Genomic DNA, 13,508 nt, shown 5'->3' on the forward strand with positions numbered 1-13,508 from the left:
TTTTCTCCTCCGCTGTGCAAAGCGTTTCTTGACGTACATTTTTACTTACCAAAAATGATGGCTCTCTTTTTTTTGGTGGACAGGCCTCGAAATCAACATTAGAAGTGCGGACGAACTGATTTTCTAATTTTGGCCGAGGCGTTTTTTACGTTCCGGATGGGCTAGACAGTCAGATAGCAAGATAGCGAGATGGTGAGATGGTGAGATAGCCAAGGTATCCGTCTTTTGGCCCTCAGTATTTTGGCTCTAGCGGCTTGCCCTATTCATTTTTGTGTTCATTTTTGTGTTCATTTTTGTGTTCTTTTTTCGCTTCTTTTTTTTTCGCTTCTTTCTTTTTCACCGCTTCCTTTTTCGCTGCTTCCTTTTTCGCTGCTTCCCTTTTCGCTTCTTTGTCTCTGCGAAGACGCGCGTTTCCGGCCAGCCCCTTCGCTGGTTGGGGTCCGCGTCGTCTCGCCGCCCCCGTGAGTAGTAGTCCCCATGGCAGCGCGGCGACCGACCTGTCCAGCGGTTACGCTCATTAGCGGCGAGAGGCGTCTGGGGAGCTGTGCCGGCGGAACACGTAAAAAAACGGGCGCCGAGTAACAGCTTAGTCGCTCCCCCGACGAACACTTCAACGTTTGAACCTCAACGTTTGCTCGTCAACGTTTACACCTCAACGTTTGCACCACAACGCTTGCACCTCAACGCTTGCTCTTCCTCGCTTACACCGCCGTTGCACCACCGTTGCGCCACAAAATGAAAAATCTCAACATGATAACAAACAAAATAGTGGAGGAGCGGGTGCAGGAGTATTGCAGAAAAATCGAGGAGCAGAAATTAAAAAATGTGAAATCTACCATCCAGTTCGACCGAACAAAACGGAGCCTGAACAACAGGAAGAAGCTCTACCATGCTAAAATGAGGAACGATGAAATAGAGAGAAACAATAAGTAACTGTACACACCTGCGTTGGAGGGGGGCTCTCCACAATCCTATGCACGTGCGTATCTACTTCCCTGCGTATCTACTTCCCTGCGTATCTACCTCCCTGCGTACTTGTACCCACGCCGCTTTCCTTTTCTCCCACCCCCAAAATGGCAGAATCTTGAAGAAAAAACTGGAGGGAATAACCAGACGAGACAAGCGGGCAGCGGAACAGTCGAAGCAAACGGCCATTCACTTGGAAGTCAATCTTAACAGGAAGAATTTTTTGTTCGATAATATTAAGAAGGCTAAAATTAAAAAGGAGAAAAAAAACAACCACGTTAATGTGCCTCCCCCCCTGGTTATGAAGGTACGTGTCTTGGTTGTGCAGAGGTGGCCAGGAGAGGTGGTCAGGAGAGGTGGTCAGGAGAGGTGGTCAGGAGAGGTGGTCAGGAGAGGTGGTCAGGAGAGGTGGTCAGGAGAGGTGGCCACTTCGCATAGCCCCTTCACATGACCGCTCCCCCCCCTTCACATGGCCGCTCCGCATGACCGCTCAACCCCCACTGCAGCCCCGAGTGAAAGTCCTGTATAAAGGCTACATCGACGACAGCCAGAAAAGCTGCAAGTTCTACACAGGTAAAATTATCCCCAACAGGAGCAGGGAGGGGATGAAGCAGTTCACCTCAAAATGGTGCATGTAATAAATGGGGAGTCCCCGCGATGATGTCCCCCCCACACACCACTGTCTTGTCCCTCACCCCCCTTTTTTTTTTTGATTTGCTCCTCCTCCTTTCTTCACCTCCGAAAGAACTGAAAGTCGACGAAGAAGCCAACCTAACCGTTATCGCGTTAAATTTAAAAAATAAAAAAATAAAAAAGTTTTCCTGCAATAAGGAGAGGCACCACGAGTTGCTGAGCGTGAGTGGCGGCGTGAGTGGCGTCGGCAGTTGTGTCGGCAGTTGCGTCGGCAGTTGCGTCGGCAGTTGTGTCGGCAGTTGCGTCGGCAGTTGTGTCGGCAGTTGTGTCGGCAGCTATGCCGGTAGTTCTGAGACGTGTGCTGGCTCTTCCTCCCACAAACCAGCTTTCCCTCCCCTTTTCCTCACTCCCCCTTTCCGCACCGCGCAGAACCTCGGGACGTACGAAGAAATCGCAAAGAACCTGACCCACCAGGAGGAAGAGAGCACAGACAGAGCAAAGAAACGAACCCTAAATGGTAAACCAAGTAAAAACCAAATCGCCGACAAACCTATGCGAATCAAGCACAGAGTAATGATGGAGAGTGTCGAGAAGACATGTGATTTTTATTTAAAAAAATACTTCAACGATCACGTGGAAGTGCAAGGGGTGGGGCAAGAGGAGGACCCATCGAGATACACAAACAATGACCAAGCAGATACAGACATGAGTAAAAATAAAAGCGTGCTAAGTCTTAAGAAAAAAAACTCATTTCTTTTATTCAAAAATGATTTATTGTATAAGTCGAAAATTAACGAAGCCCAGGCTGTCCTCATATTTAAGAAAATGAAGGAGAAGCTTAAAAAGAACAACAGTAGTCATGTGGGTGTCGTGATGGGTGCAGCTCGTGCAGGTTGGAAGGGAGTGACATAGAGGGGAGGGTTTACTCCTGTATTTTGTAGCGACCCTGTCATTCTCCCTTGGGTGCATCACCTTTGGCGTCCTTCCACACCGTGAATCATCACTTCAACTCATATGATCTCCTTTGCACCCCCCCCATCAGGTAACTGCTCCAACGAGGGAACCACCTCCAAGACTGCCACTGCCAACGAGGGGACCACCTCCAAGACTGCTACTGCCAACCAGGGGACCATCTCCAAGACTGCCACTGCTAACCTGAGCGACGCCAACAACGGTGGACCCGGAGATGATACGAAGCCGCACCCCGTGGAGAAGTTCGAACGTGGAAAGCAGCAGGGCGAGGAGGAGGCGCCAGACGGGGGAGGACATGTCACAGGGGTGGCGACCGAAGAGAAGGCAGACGAGAGGATAGACGAGACGACTGAAGATAAGACAGACGAGACGACCGAAGACAAGACAGAGGTGATGGCTGAACATACCACAGGGGAGACGCCCCAACAGGGAAAGGATGACAATCCCCCTCTGGAAAGCGCCTACACGAAGGACTTAAAAAAATGGAGAGTCACGCTGGACGAGGGCATGCGCAGTGAAGTGGAGGTGGCGGTGGAAAAATATACAGGGGGGGTGGCGGCAGGGCAGGAAGGGGAAGAAGCACCTCTGAAGGAAGAAGCACCTGTGGAGGAAGAAGCACATGTGGAGGAAGAAGCACCTCTGAAGGAAGAAGCACCTGTGGAGGAAGAAGCACCTGTGGAGGAACCAAAATCTCAAAGTGCCGAGTGCACTGCCGCTTTAGAGTGCGCCCCGGGTGAAGGTGCGGATGCGAACGAAAACTGTGCAGAGGAGTGAAAGACTTCTCCGCCAAATGTATGTTTGTGGAGGCGAAACGTTTACGTTCCCTTTGTTTTGGTTTTAACGGTTGGTGGTGGTATACGGGTGGAGAAAAAAAAAAAAAAATCCCCGATGGGTGGTGAGAAAAAGCAGCCTTTAAGCAGGCTCCCACAGCTATGCCTTTACGCAGTTACTGCTCCTTCTTCTTCTTTTTTTTTTTTTTTTTTGCACTGTGCTACATGGCCTTCCCCCCAGCACGCATGAACCGACTGCGCCTGGCGTTGGCACTATCGCAAGTGGTGCGAAAAATAAACTGAATATTAACGCCTCTCAAACGAAATTCATCCTTTAGTTTTTTTTTAAAAAAAGACAAATAATTTTTGGGGATGTCGTTGTAGAGGTTGGTGAATATGAGGAGAGTAACAGGGTTGCTGTTGACTTGCCTGATGTACTTGAAGTTGCATTTTTTTTTCCTCACCCAAGGGACAGGGAACAACTGAAGGAATCTAATTAAAAAGAGATTTAGGGTAGAAGTAGGGATCCGTATGTGACTCATCTTATGTATATGAACCAGTCGGTTAAGTAAAGTCTGCACGTGCATTTTATTGTTTGGGTTTAGGAAGACCACAGGGATGTCATTAAAGGAGGCAGAGAAGGAGGATAGGAACTCATTTTTTTTCTCCTCAAATTTGGACAAAATAGTATCTATTTTAGTCACCACAACGATAATATTCTTCTTCTTTCTCAAAAGGTAAAACATCATTTTTTTATCTTCCTTACTTATACTTATGTTGTTTTCTTTAGCTTCCTTTACGTACACACACACATCACTTTTGTGCACATTGGTAAATATTTGTCTCTCCTCATCATGGTACGTGTCCTCTCTTCTGAATCTGTGTTGCTTCGTTAGGCTACACGTATCTGCTACTGTTATTTGAACATTTTTGTGTTCTATGGTAAGATCCTTGTTAATGTATTTTTTCTTCCCGAAGAGTTCCATCACGTCTTGCTCTCTCACGATGGGTCTTCTCAGGATGGCCTCGATCAGCGTCGTTTTTCCGCAGTTCCTTTCGCCCAGCACGCAGACATGCAGGTGGGGGTGGGGAGCATCTCCCTCGGGGGGAGCGGCTCCAACGTGGGTGGCATCTACTTTAGGGGTGGCATCTACTTCAGGGGTGGCATCTACTTCAGGGGCGGCATCTACTTCAGGGGTGGCTTCCCTTACAGGGGCGGATTCCCTTACAGGGTTGGCTTCCCTAACAGGGTTGGCTTCCCCCTTGCCGGTGAGCTTCAACAATTCGTAGGGGTTGACCCCCCCCTGTCCCGCCACGATGGCCTGCAAAAGCCGCATTCGCTTGTTCTTCACCTTCGCGGCGACTCTCCTTTTCCGCTCGAAGTCGCCCTCCATCTTGTCGAAGTAGTCGACCAGCTGGGCTTCGGCATGGACAGCGGCGTTGGGAGCAGTGTTGGGAGCGGTGCTGGTAGCGGTACTGGCAGCGGTATCGACGACTCCTTCCCCAACCACTTCTACCTCCGCTCCTGCCTCCGCTTCTACCTCCGCAGCCGCCCCGCGCGCGACCAACTCCCCCCTCGTGAGCTTCTTGAGCGACTTTCCCAAAATCCGTTCGCTCAGAAAATCGTTAAACAGACGCTCGTCGGACTTCTCCTTTTTCCTCAGGTCTACGTATTTGTAAAAAAAATTCTTCGTTTCTTCGCTGAGCTTCGGCCGGAAGATGCGAAGACTCTCATCCACCAGGTCACGCACTTGGTCGTTTGTGGAAATTTTCTGAGGGGCCCACGTAGGGTGATCCATCGTGGAGTGGGCCTCGGTTGGGGCTTCTTCATGCTCCGCCCCCGCGTGGGTAGCCCCTTCAGCCAGCTGGCGACTCACTTCCTCCCTGACCTTCCGCCGTATAAGCTCCACCAAGTCCTCTCCTCCCTCGTCCTTCCAAACCAACCCATTTGGGAAAAAAACAACATTGCTAAAGTACTCAAAGGCGTGTAAAAAATTGTACTTATCCTGTCTCGTTGCCACGTCATCCTCCTCCCCCTCCTCCTCTACTCCACCCCTGCCACCATTCCTTAAGGCACTCTCTTCAAACAGGACAGTAAATAAATTTTCTCTCGGAGTAAAAACGTCACTCACAATTTGATACGCTAAGATATCACTCTCTCTAATTTGGGAAGACTTTACGCAAAAAAAAATTAAGTGGCTACTACGGATGACGTGAAAATATTGACTAATAATAGTGTTACTCTCGTGATGTCGTTCGTACTTGCTATGCTTCCACAGTTGCATCCTCTTCATCATTTGTTCGTTCATCCCCAGTGTGTCCGTGATCACACATTTGGTATTTTCCACTCGGAATGGACTCTCATTACTGTTAATGCAGTAATTTGGCTCATGGTGAACTAGCGATTGTTTGTAATTGGCGTTGAGTTGTCTCATCAGTCGGTTGTGAAGGGACGACTTGCCGCTGTTCGCTGCCCCCACGATGCTTATCCGGAAGCATAAGTTCCTCACCACCCCGGGGGCGGGCATTTCCCCCTCAACTGTGCAGTGCCGTCAGCGGTGTGAGCGGTGTGAGCGGTGTGAGTGGCGGTGAGCGGTGCTGAGCGGTGGTCAGCGGTGGGATGCCACCCTGGGGCAGAGGTACAAACCCTGCACCACTGACACTGCTGACGCCACTGACACTGCTGACGCCGATCACACCGTTGACGCCACTGACACTGCTGACGCCGATCACACCGTTGACGCCACTGACACTGCTGACGCCGATCACACCGTTGACGCCACTGACACTGCTGACGCCGCTCACACCGCTACCCCCTCAGGCGCATCTTACTGGCTGACCAAATGGCGATGCTCGGATTGGCCAACTCTGACGGGGACAACAAACCCCACGCAGGTCTTTACAAAGGGGTGAAATAAAATACAAATGAAAAAAAAAAAAATATATCCACGTAAATATACGTATGTACCTATGTATACATTGCGACACGTGGGGCCACGAATAGAAGGGCGCCTCCCAAATTCGACCAGAAAAAATGAAAAAAAAAAAAAGAAAGAAAAAGGCAACGTTTTTGGCGCCACGGAGGATGATCTCCCCCCAAAGGGGAGTAGCACCAGCGCGATTTGGAGACGACTCAGTTGAAAATAATTTCCGCTTTATACCTATCATGGAAGCAGGGATATATTTCTTCTTTTTTTCCTTTTTTTCGTTAATTCTTCATTTTGAACCCCCTTGCCCAAACTCGAAAAACACAATCCGATGTACCCCCCGTGAAAACGCTTCATGACGAAAAAATATAATCCCCAGCTGTTACACAATGTGGTGGAGCTCCTTAGGGAGAGGAGCCCTGAGGACAGCAAGTATGTTCCGAGTGTAGACCAACGGAGTGGGTTCCCCACAAGAAACAGCATCGTCAGGGGTGTCCCCGCTGTTCCCACTGTTCATGCCGTTCCCGCTGCTCATTCTGCGCGTGCTGTTCACGGGGAGGACCACTCTACGGATAAAAATGACGAGGAGGATAGCCCCATCATCTTTCTCCTTACCCAAATGGGGAAAGAATTACTCATGCACGATGATTTAAATGTTCGAAAAAAAAAAAAATTCATTTCGGAGAGCCACTTGGTTATACAGCGGGACGCCAACTACGTGACCGTCCGCAGCAAAAAAAAATTGCTCTACGCTGTGGTGTTGCTTTGCGGGGAAAGGGAGCCAAAGGGGGAGGGGAAGGCGAAGGAGAGGGCAACTGACACCGCGACGATCACCGAACGTAACAATTACACTCGTGTACTCTCCGCACTCAAACATGCCTCGGACACGTGTGAAGCAAACTTGAAGTACTACGTCAGCCTTGCAAATGGACAGTGCAAGCTGAAGAAGATCCATCTCCTGGACTGCAGTCAGATGGTGTGGGATTTTCAGTTTTTTAAAAAGGACCTACATAGAAGGATAAAATACGCGCAACGATCGAAGTCTCTATGCTTTGTTTTGTCTCCTCGGCTGCTGCTTCGGGAGTACTCGTTGTTCGTGTCTGGGTTGATACGGCGCTTGGGGCGGGGCTCTCCCTCTCGGGGTGCGATGTTTCACGTGGTGGAGGAGGGAGGCACACAGGCCCCAGCGATTGGTGAAGAGGTGACCCGTTCAGCGATTGGTGAAGAAGTGACCCGTTCAGCGATAGGTGAGGTGGTGGGCGCCCCCCATTTGGCACCACGCGACCGCCCCCACCTCGCAGACCAACAAAAGACGCCCTTCCTTCAGAAAATTTGGTCCATCCTTTCTCTCCTGAAGGAAGAAAATACCAACTTACGAAATATCTACCACTTGGAACACTACACGAAAATATTTTTACACAACTGTGACAAGTTAAACAGAAAATTATTTATCTCCTTTTTAAAAAAAATAAACCACCTGCACGTGCATGCAGTAAATTTGAATACACTCTTTGGTTTGTATTTTAGCGAAACGGAGGAAAACATTCTAAAAGTTTTTCGAAAATGCGAGCGTGTTTCGAAGCGGACCAGCCGAAGTGTCTGCCTGGTCATTGACGGGATTGACGTGGTGGCGCGCCGGGGCGGGGAAGGCCGCGATGGTGACCGCGATGGTGACTGCGATGATGGCCGCGATGATGGCCGCGATGATGGCCGCGATGATGGCCGCGATGATGGCCGCGATGGCGACCGCGATGATGGCCGCGATGGTGACGGCCCAGGGGGAGAAGCCAACGACAACGGGCGGCTGCTCACCACGCTGCTGTTGTGCCTCGATAGCATAGATAACTGCACAGGGCGGAGGCGGCCTCGGCGGAGAGCGGCCGCGCAACGTGAATACAACGACGAAGGTAACACAGGACACAACCTATGTAAGGAGGATAACCCAGCAAGAGGGGTGCAGAAAAAAAAGCACTCCCCCGAGGTAGACCTGTATAAAGAAGATTCAGATTACATAGGGAGATCTTCAACGGATGAAGGTACCAAAAAAACGCTGAAGAGAAAAAAATTAGCAACACATGTAACGTATGACATTAAGCAGTTGGCAAAAATTTACAAAGAAAAACACATTCAGCTGATGCGAAGGAAAAAAAAAAACATCAGTATCATCGTTTTAAGTGATTTGGATTTGAAACACTTTGATATTTCTCTCACGAGGGCGGGGCGATTTTTTCATTTCATAAAATATGCATAGCTGCTCTGCGTTGAAGTTTTTTTTTTTTTTTTTTTTTTTGTGTCACCTGCTCGGAGTTGCGGCGTGGGGGGCGGTGTATGATGCGCGCACTTGGCGGTAGCACCGCGGGAATGCCCATGCGTATACATATGCATACACATATACGTATGCGTTTGATGCGTGTGATTATGCGTACATGCCGGCTGCAGCTACGCACAAATGGATACAAACCATTCTGCGATTGTTGCAAAACTAAACACACGCGCTACCTTTGTGTTGATCTCTTTAAAATAATTTTTTCTTTTTTTTTTTTTTCCGCTTCGAATTACCTGCTTGCGCTTGTTCACGCCCCCCCTGCAAATAGCGTTATATGGCGCAAAGCGGGAGTGTGTTCCGCATCGCGTTGCGCAGAACTGCCATCCCGCCTTAGCTGCGAAGCGTTTTTTTGTTTTTCTACCTTTCTGTTTTTTTGTTTTCCTGCTTTTCTGTTTTTTTGCGGGGTGAATCAACACGGCGTCGATTTTCAGATCAAATGAGTACACCATTTCGAGGCAAGGAAAAAAAAAGAAAAAAAAGTTGAACGTTAAAGGGGGAAGCGGAAATACGCCATAGCACTGCGAACGGAAATACGCCACACCACTGCGAACGGAAATACGCCACACCACTGCGAAGCGAAAAGGAACAGGACGATCGCTCTCGCCGATGTGCGCATTATACAGAGGAGGGAAACGAAAAGAAATTTGAAACGAACAGTTTAGTTTTGGGTCTTTCCTCTTTGTTACCCTACCGAGTACACACAAACAAGCACCATTGGCGAATATGCGAATTGTCTTCATCATGACAGACCCCTCCCCATGTGTATTTATTTACTCCCCTTCCCATATTAACGCATGACAGCTGTGACATGAGTCCGTTGCATCGCTCTTTCCCATCGCTCTACACACACACATAATATTGCTGGAGCACAGACCCATCCGTTGAAAAAAATGAAAATAAAATTTGTGCTGATGTTGTTTTTATTTTGCGTGGCAAATGCAAATATACTTAACAAGGATCCCAACATTTTAAAATTTAAAGCGTTTATTCTTCGTGCACAAAATAGTCGGTACAAAATTTTAAACCTGCACAACAGCAGCATTAAAAAGATTAAAGAAATCCAAAAGAGCATCAAAACTAACGTTTTTGTGAGCAAGCAAATCAAGGTAAGCCACCGGGGTGTGCATCGCGCGTGCATACTCCCACGTGTCGGTGTAACTTACGTATCGATATACTTCTCCACGCCGCGGGTGTTCTTCTTTTACCCCTGTCTGTGTATGCTCATGGCACTCCGCGATGCCCCCCACTCCCTGACAGGATTTCTCTAAAAAAATAGACGCCTTCAAGTTGCAGCTAATCAGCACCCCCGCCCTCTCCGTAGTTATTAAGTAACGCATGAAAAATATAATGTCATTCGTTTGAGCACGCGCCGCATTCCCCTGCCGCGTTCCCCGCATCATTCCCAGCAGCATTCCCCTGCCGCGTTCCCCGCATCATTCCCAGCAGCATTCCCCTGCCGCTCCCCCCCGCAGGTGTTTTAAAGATAATGTAAACAGCCTGAGGTTGTCCGCTTTGCACTTCATAAGGTAGGGAGGGGTGCACCTTCCCCGCGCGCACATATATGTGCACATGCATACATATATACAAGTACATACATATATATATGCACACATACATATATACACACACGTGTAACAGCTGGGGTTGGTCCTGGCGCCGCTCAAACAAGAAGCGACCTTCAAATCTCCCACGTCTTCCCCCCCTTTTGCAGAATATACAAATTTGTAATTTACATTAGATGCCTGCTAGAGTGGCTGCCCCAAATCAACCCCCACCTCAACCCCTTTTCGTACATTTTCACCTACACGAATAGCTACGTCCAGTTTTTCCATGTAACTAGCCAAAAATGAGAAAAAAAAAAAAAAAAAAAAACAAAAAGAGGCAAAAATGGAAAAAAAAAATATGAACAAGTCATAAAAAAAAATGCACCATTTGTACACACCATTTGTACGCACCATTTGTACACACCATTTATACACACCATTTGTACGCACCATTTGTACGCAACCCTTTTCCTCCCGCCCCCCCTACCGCAGAGATACGTCCCGAACGTTTTGGGAATAGACCTGAGTGGTGTCTTTTCCTGGCTCTTTCTCGAAATGATAGAGAGTTATTTGTCTTAACATGAGAAATTGTCCCACTTGACAGCTTCAGTCGAACGGCAGTGGTGACGCATTTACAGCCAGAAATTTTATTTTTCTGTATTTTTATAATTGTCATACAGTTGCCGCAAATTGCCGCTGAATTGTCGCTGAATTGTCGCAGAATTGTCGCAGAATTGTCGCTGAATTGTCGCAGAATTGTCGCAGAATTGTCCCATAGTTATTAGCAGTCACCCGGTAGGGTGTATCTTTAACAGATAACATACAGCTTAGTGCTGGAAAATTTGGAGACGAAGCGGAAGGGAGTTCCGTCACCACGTGGTGCTCACCTCGCCTGCCCCCCGCCGAAGCAATGTTCCGATCGGAGGCGCACTTCCGCATGTTGGCCAACTTGCGCTTTCTGGAATTACAAAAGTTGCTCCTAAAAAGGTTTCAAATTTTCAAGAATGAAGAAATAACTGTGCTAAAGAAGGGCAGCATGAAGACCATTTTGTACGAATGGGCTGAATTCTTAACCAAGGAGCAGAAAGGGACCAACATCACACACATCCCAGATGAAGTGTTGCAGAGTAAAAAGGTGGCCGACATTTTGAGGGACGATATTGAATGCAGGTGGTTGGTTGGTCGGATCAATGTGGCCAGCAACCAGGGCAGTGCGATCGGTGTTAGCGATATTAGCGGCGTTAGCGGTGTTAGCAGCTCTAGCGGCGCTGACCTTGGGCGCGACGGCGCCGCGCTGAGCAAAATGGACCAACTCCACTTCGACGAATACCCAAACTTGTTCCATTACGAGTACCCGCAATTCCCCTACAACTCTTATGACAAAAAAAAAATGAGTAACTTTTACTCTCTCATAAAGTTCCCCTACAATGATATCTTAAAAATTTCGAAGATGATCAAGAGGGACGTCATCCCCCCGGGGGGTGATGTTGAGGAGGGGGAGGTACAGCAGAGGGAGAAGCCGCGAGGGGACGCGTTGGAATCCAGGGGCGTGGACGTAGTAGATGATGACTTCGTGAGTTACTCCAGCAACAGTTATGTGTATGCCCCCTCGGAGATGGAGACGTCGAAGGAGAACTACCACGAGTAGGAGGAAGCGACGGATCGGCGGATTGGCGGATCGGCGCAGTGACTCGTCTCCGCCAGGACGCAAAAAAAAAAAAGTGCACCTAGGGTTGCCCATCTTGGGAACGTTAAACTTTCAGCTTTAAAGCGAAATGAAAATACAAACGTCAAATTTGTTCATAAAAAAAGGGAAAAAAAAAGAAGGAAAAAAGATGGAAAAAAAAAAAACTACTACCCCCCCGCTTGCACACAATTGGTACGCAGCGGGGTGGCGTCCAAATGGGGCGAATGGGTTTGGCCAAGGGAATGAAGCCACACGAAGCCGCTACTCTAAGCCGCCACCCGAAAGGGCGCAACGTAATATCCGTAGCTGGCTGTCCACATGTGCGCCAACGGAGAATTTTTTTCAGTTTTGTTTTCAGTTTTTTTTATTTTTAAAATTGCTATCCTGCGTAAGTTCCGTTTTGGCGGATTCTCTCACGGGAGTGTCTCACGTGCCACTCCCTTTTTTCTGTCTCGCCGAGTAAAAACTTTTAAAAAGTAACTTAAACTTACGAAAGTACAACAAGGAGCTTTCCAGAATGGTCCTCATTTTCTCCACTTTGGTGCTGCTCGAAGGTTTCTCCCTCCTCCTCTGCTTCAGGAAGTAGTTGAGGTACTTGAGGGCCCTGCGGGGGAGGGGGCGGCGAAATGGACGCAAGGTGTGTTTGTGTATGTATGTATGCGTGTGTGTGCATGCGCGTGGGTAAGTCACAATAGGGGAGGGCCATTCACAGTAGGGGTGAACAAACGGACGGAAAATAAAGCCCCCCCCTCGGGGTAGGTGCGCAACAGTGCGGCAAGTGTACCTATCCGGATCCATGTTCTTCTCATAGTATACAGACAGCGGAACAAGGTTACGCAAGTCGCCCTTGTTCAACCCCAGCTTGTGGTAGATAACGGACACGCTGTCCTTATTCTCTTGCTTGTATATCTTCCCAATTTCGTACAGCGCTTTGTAATTGCCCTGCTTATACATGAGGTGCAGCATCTGCATGACCTTCTCCGGTTTGATCAAACGGTTGAACCGGTTCTTTCTGTAGATGTAAATCATATTGCTTTGAGCAACTTCGTATCCTTCATACGCTGCCAGGGCGTAGGTGTAGAAGGCCTTCAGGTAGTTCTTCTGCACGTAGTCGTTCATACCTGCGGGGAGAGGCACGCGCATTAGAGAGAAAGAGAGATACATGGGTGAGGTGCGCGGTAGAGCTGGATGCCAACTGTGCAGAGACGCACACGAAAAAATGGGCACCCCCTCGAACGGCGCTCACGGTTACCCTCCCTAATTTGATTGGTCCACATGGTGCTCTCTGCGACGAACTTGTAGGACAGGGCCGCATTCAGGCAGGATGCCTGCACCCCCTTCCCTATTTCGTATAGCTGGGCTTCGCGGAAGTAGGCTTGCACGTAGCCCAGGTCGGCCGCGTGCTCATAGAGCTTGAAGATGGTGCGGTACACGGTGTCGGCGATGTGGTGCTTTTTGATAGACACGTCCAGGATGATTTCCGCGAGGAAGAAGAAGGCTTCTCCGTAGTCGTGGTTGGCTGCCTCCACCAGGTACTTGAGCGCCTGCTGCACGTCTCTGTGCTCGTCCACGAAGTAGTAGATGTAGCCTAGGTAGCACTTGGACTCCACGTCTCCCGCGGCGGCGGCCTGGGGGGGAAGCGGTGGAGTGGGGAAGGTGGTGGAGTGGGTAAGGTGGTGGAGT

At 48.9% G+C, this 13,508-nt stretch overlaps 7 protein-coding genes across 7 annotated transcripts in view; 5 read left to right on the forward strand and 2 right to left on the reverse strand.

Annotated features, from left to right (window-relative positions):
* The window catches only part of PCYB_083610 (fusion protein), a gene marked incomplete at its 3' end in the record, with an annotated part of 5,049 nt that extends 4,923 nt beyond the window's left edge, over positions 1–126 (forward strand). Inside the window, exon 16 of the mRNA XM_004222099.1 lies at positions 84–126. Within this exon, the coding sequence (XP_004222147.1) occupies positions 84–124 (41 nt within the window). The remainder of the gene's footprint in view (positions 1–83) is intronic.
* A 609-nt stretch (positions 127–735) lies between these two features.
* On the forward strand, positions 736–3,345 carry PCYB_083620 (hypothetical protein; the record flags this gene model as incomplete). The annotated part of the gene is made up of 6 exons (XM_004222100.1): positions 736–929; positions 1,081–1,273; positions 1,473–1,539; positions 1,712–1,821; positions 2,029–2,476; positions 2,642–3,345. The coding sequence occupies 6 exons, from the start codon at positions 736–738 to the stop codon at positions 3,343–3,345; spliced, it is 1,716 nt and encodes a 571-aa protein (XP_004222148.1).
* Positions 3,346–3,562: 217 nt separating this feature from the next.
* On the reverse strand, positions 3,563–5,869 carry PCYB_083630 (hypothetical protein; the record flags this gene model as incomplete). The annotated part of the gene is made up of 2 exons (XM_004222101.1): positions 3,563–4,394; positions 4,623–5,869. 2 exons carry the CDS (start codon positions 5,867–5,869, stop codon positions 3,563–3,565), a joined length of 2,079 nt encoding a protein of 692 aa, XP_004222149.1.
* Positions 5,870–6,887: 1,018 nt separating this feature from the next.
* Positions 6,888–8,519, forward strand: PCYB_083640 (hypothetical protein; the record flags this gene model as incomplete). Its single annotated transcript, XM_004222102.1, has 3 exons — positions 6,888–7,410; positions 7,570–7,839; positions 8,122–8,519. The coding sequence occupies 3 exons, from the start codon at positions 6,888–6,890 to the stop codon at positions 8,517–8,519; spliced, it is 1,191 nt and encodes a 396-aa protein (XP_004222150.1).
* A 965-nt stretch (positions 8,520–9,484) lies between these two features.
* Positions 9,485–9,926, forward strand: PCYB_083650 (hypothetical protein; the record flags this gene model as incomplete). The annotated part of the gene is made up of 2 exons (XM_004222103.1): positions 9,485–9,700; positions 9,852–9,926. The coding sequence occupies 2 exons, from the start codon at positions 9,485–9,487 to the stop codon at positions 9,924–9,926; spliced, it is 291 nt and encodes a 96-aa protein (XP_004222151.1).
* A 1,122-nt stretch (positions 9,927–11,048) lies between these two features.
* PCYB_083660 (hypothetical protein) lies at positions 11,049–11,786 on the forward strand (the record flags this gene model as incomplete). Its single annotated transcript, XM_004222104.1, has 1 exon — positions 11,049–11,786. The coding sequence occupies one exon, from the start codon at positions 11,049–11,051 to the stop codon at positions 11,784–11,786; it is 738 nt and encodes a 245-aa protein (XP_004222152.1).
* Positions 11,787–12,251: 465 nt separating this feature from the next.
* PCYB_083670 (hypothetical protein) lies at positions 12,252–13,453 on the reverse strand (the record flags this gene model as incomplete). The annotated part of the gene is made up of 3 exons (XM_004222105.1): positions 12,252–12,429; positions 12,610–12,946; positions 13,078–13,453. Coding segments are annotated over 3 exons (891 nt in total), but the record flags the coding sequence as incomplete, so codon positions are not given.
* Positions 13,454–13,508: the final 55 nt, after the last annotated feature.

The sequence above is a fragment of the Plasmodium cynomolgi genome, chromosome 8 (genome assembly GCF_000321355.1).
Source record: "Plasmodium cynomolgi strain B DNA, chromosome 8, whole genome shotgun sequence".
Taxonomy (NCBI): domain Eukaryota; phylum Apicomplexa; class Aconoidasida; order Haemosporida; family Plasmodiidae; genus Plasmodium; species Plasmodium cynomolgi.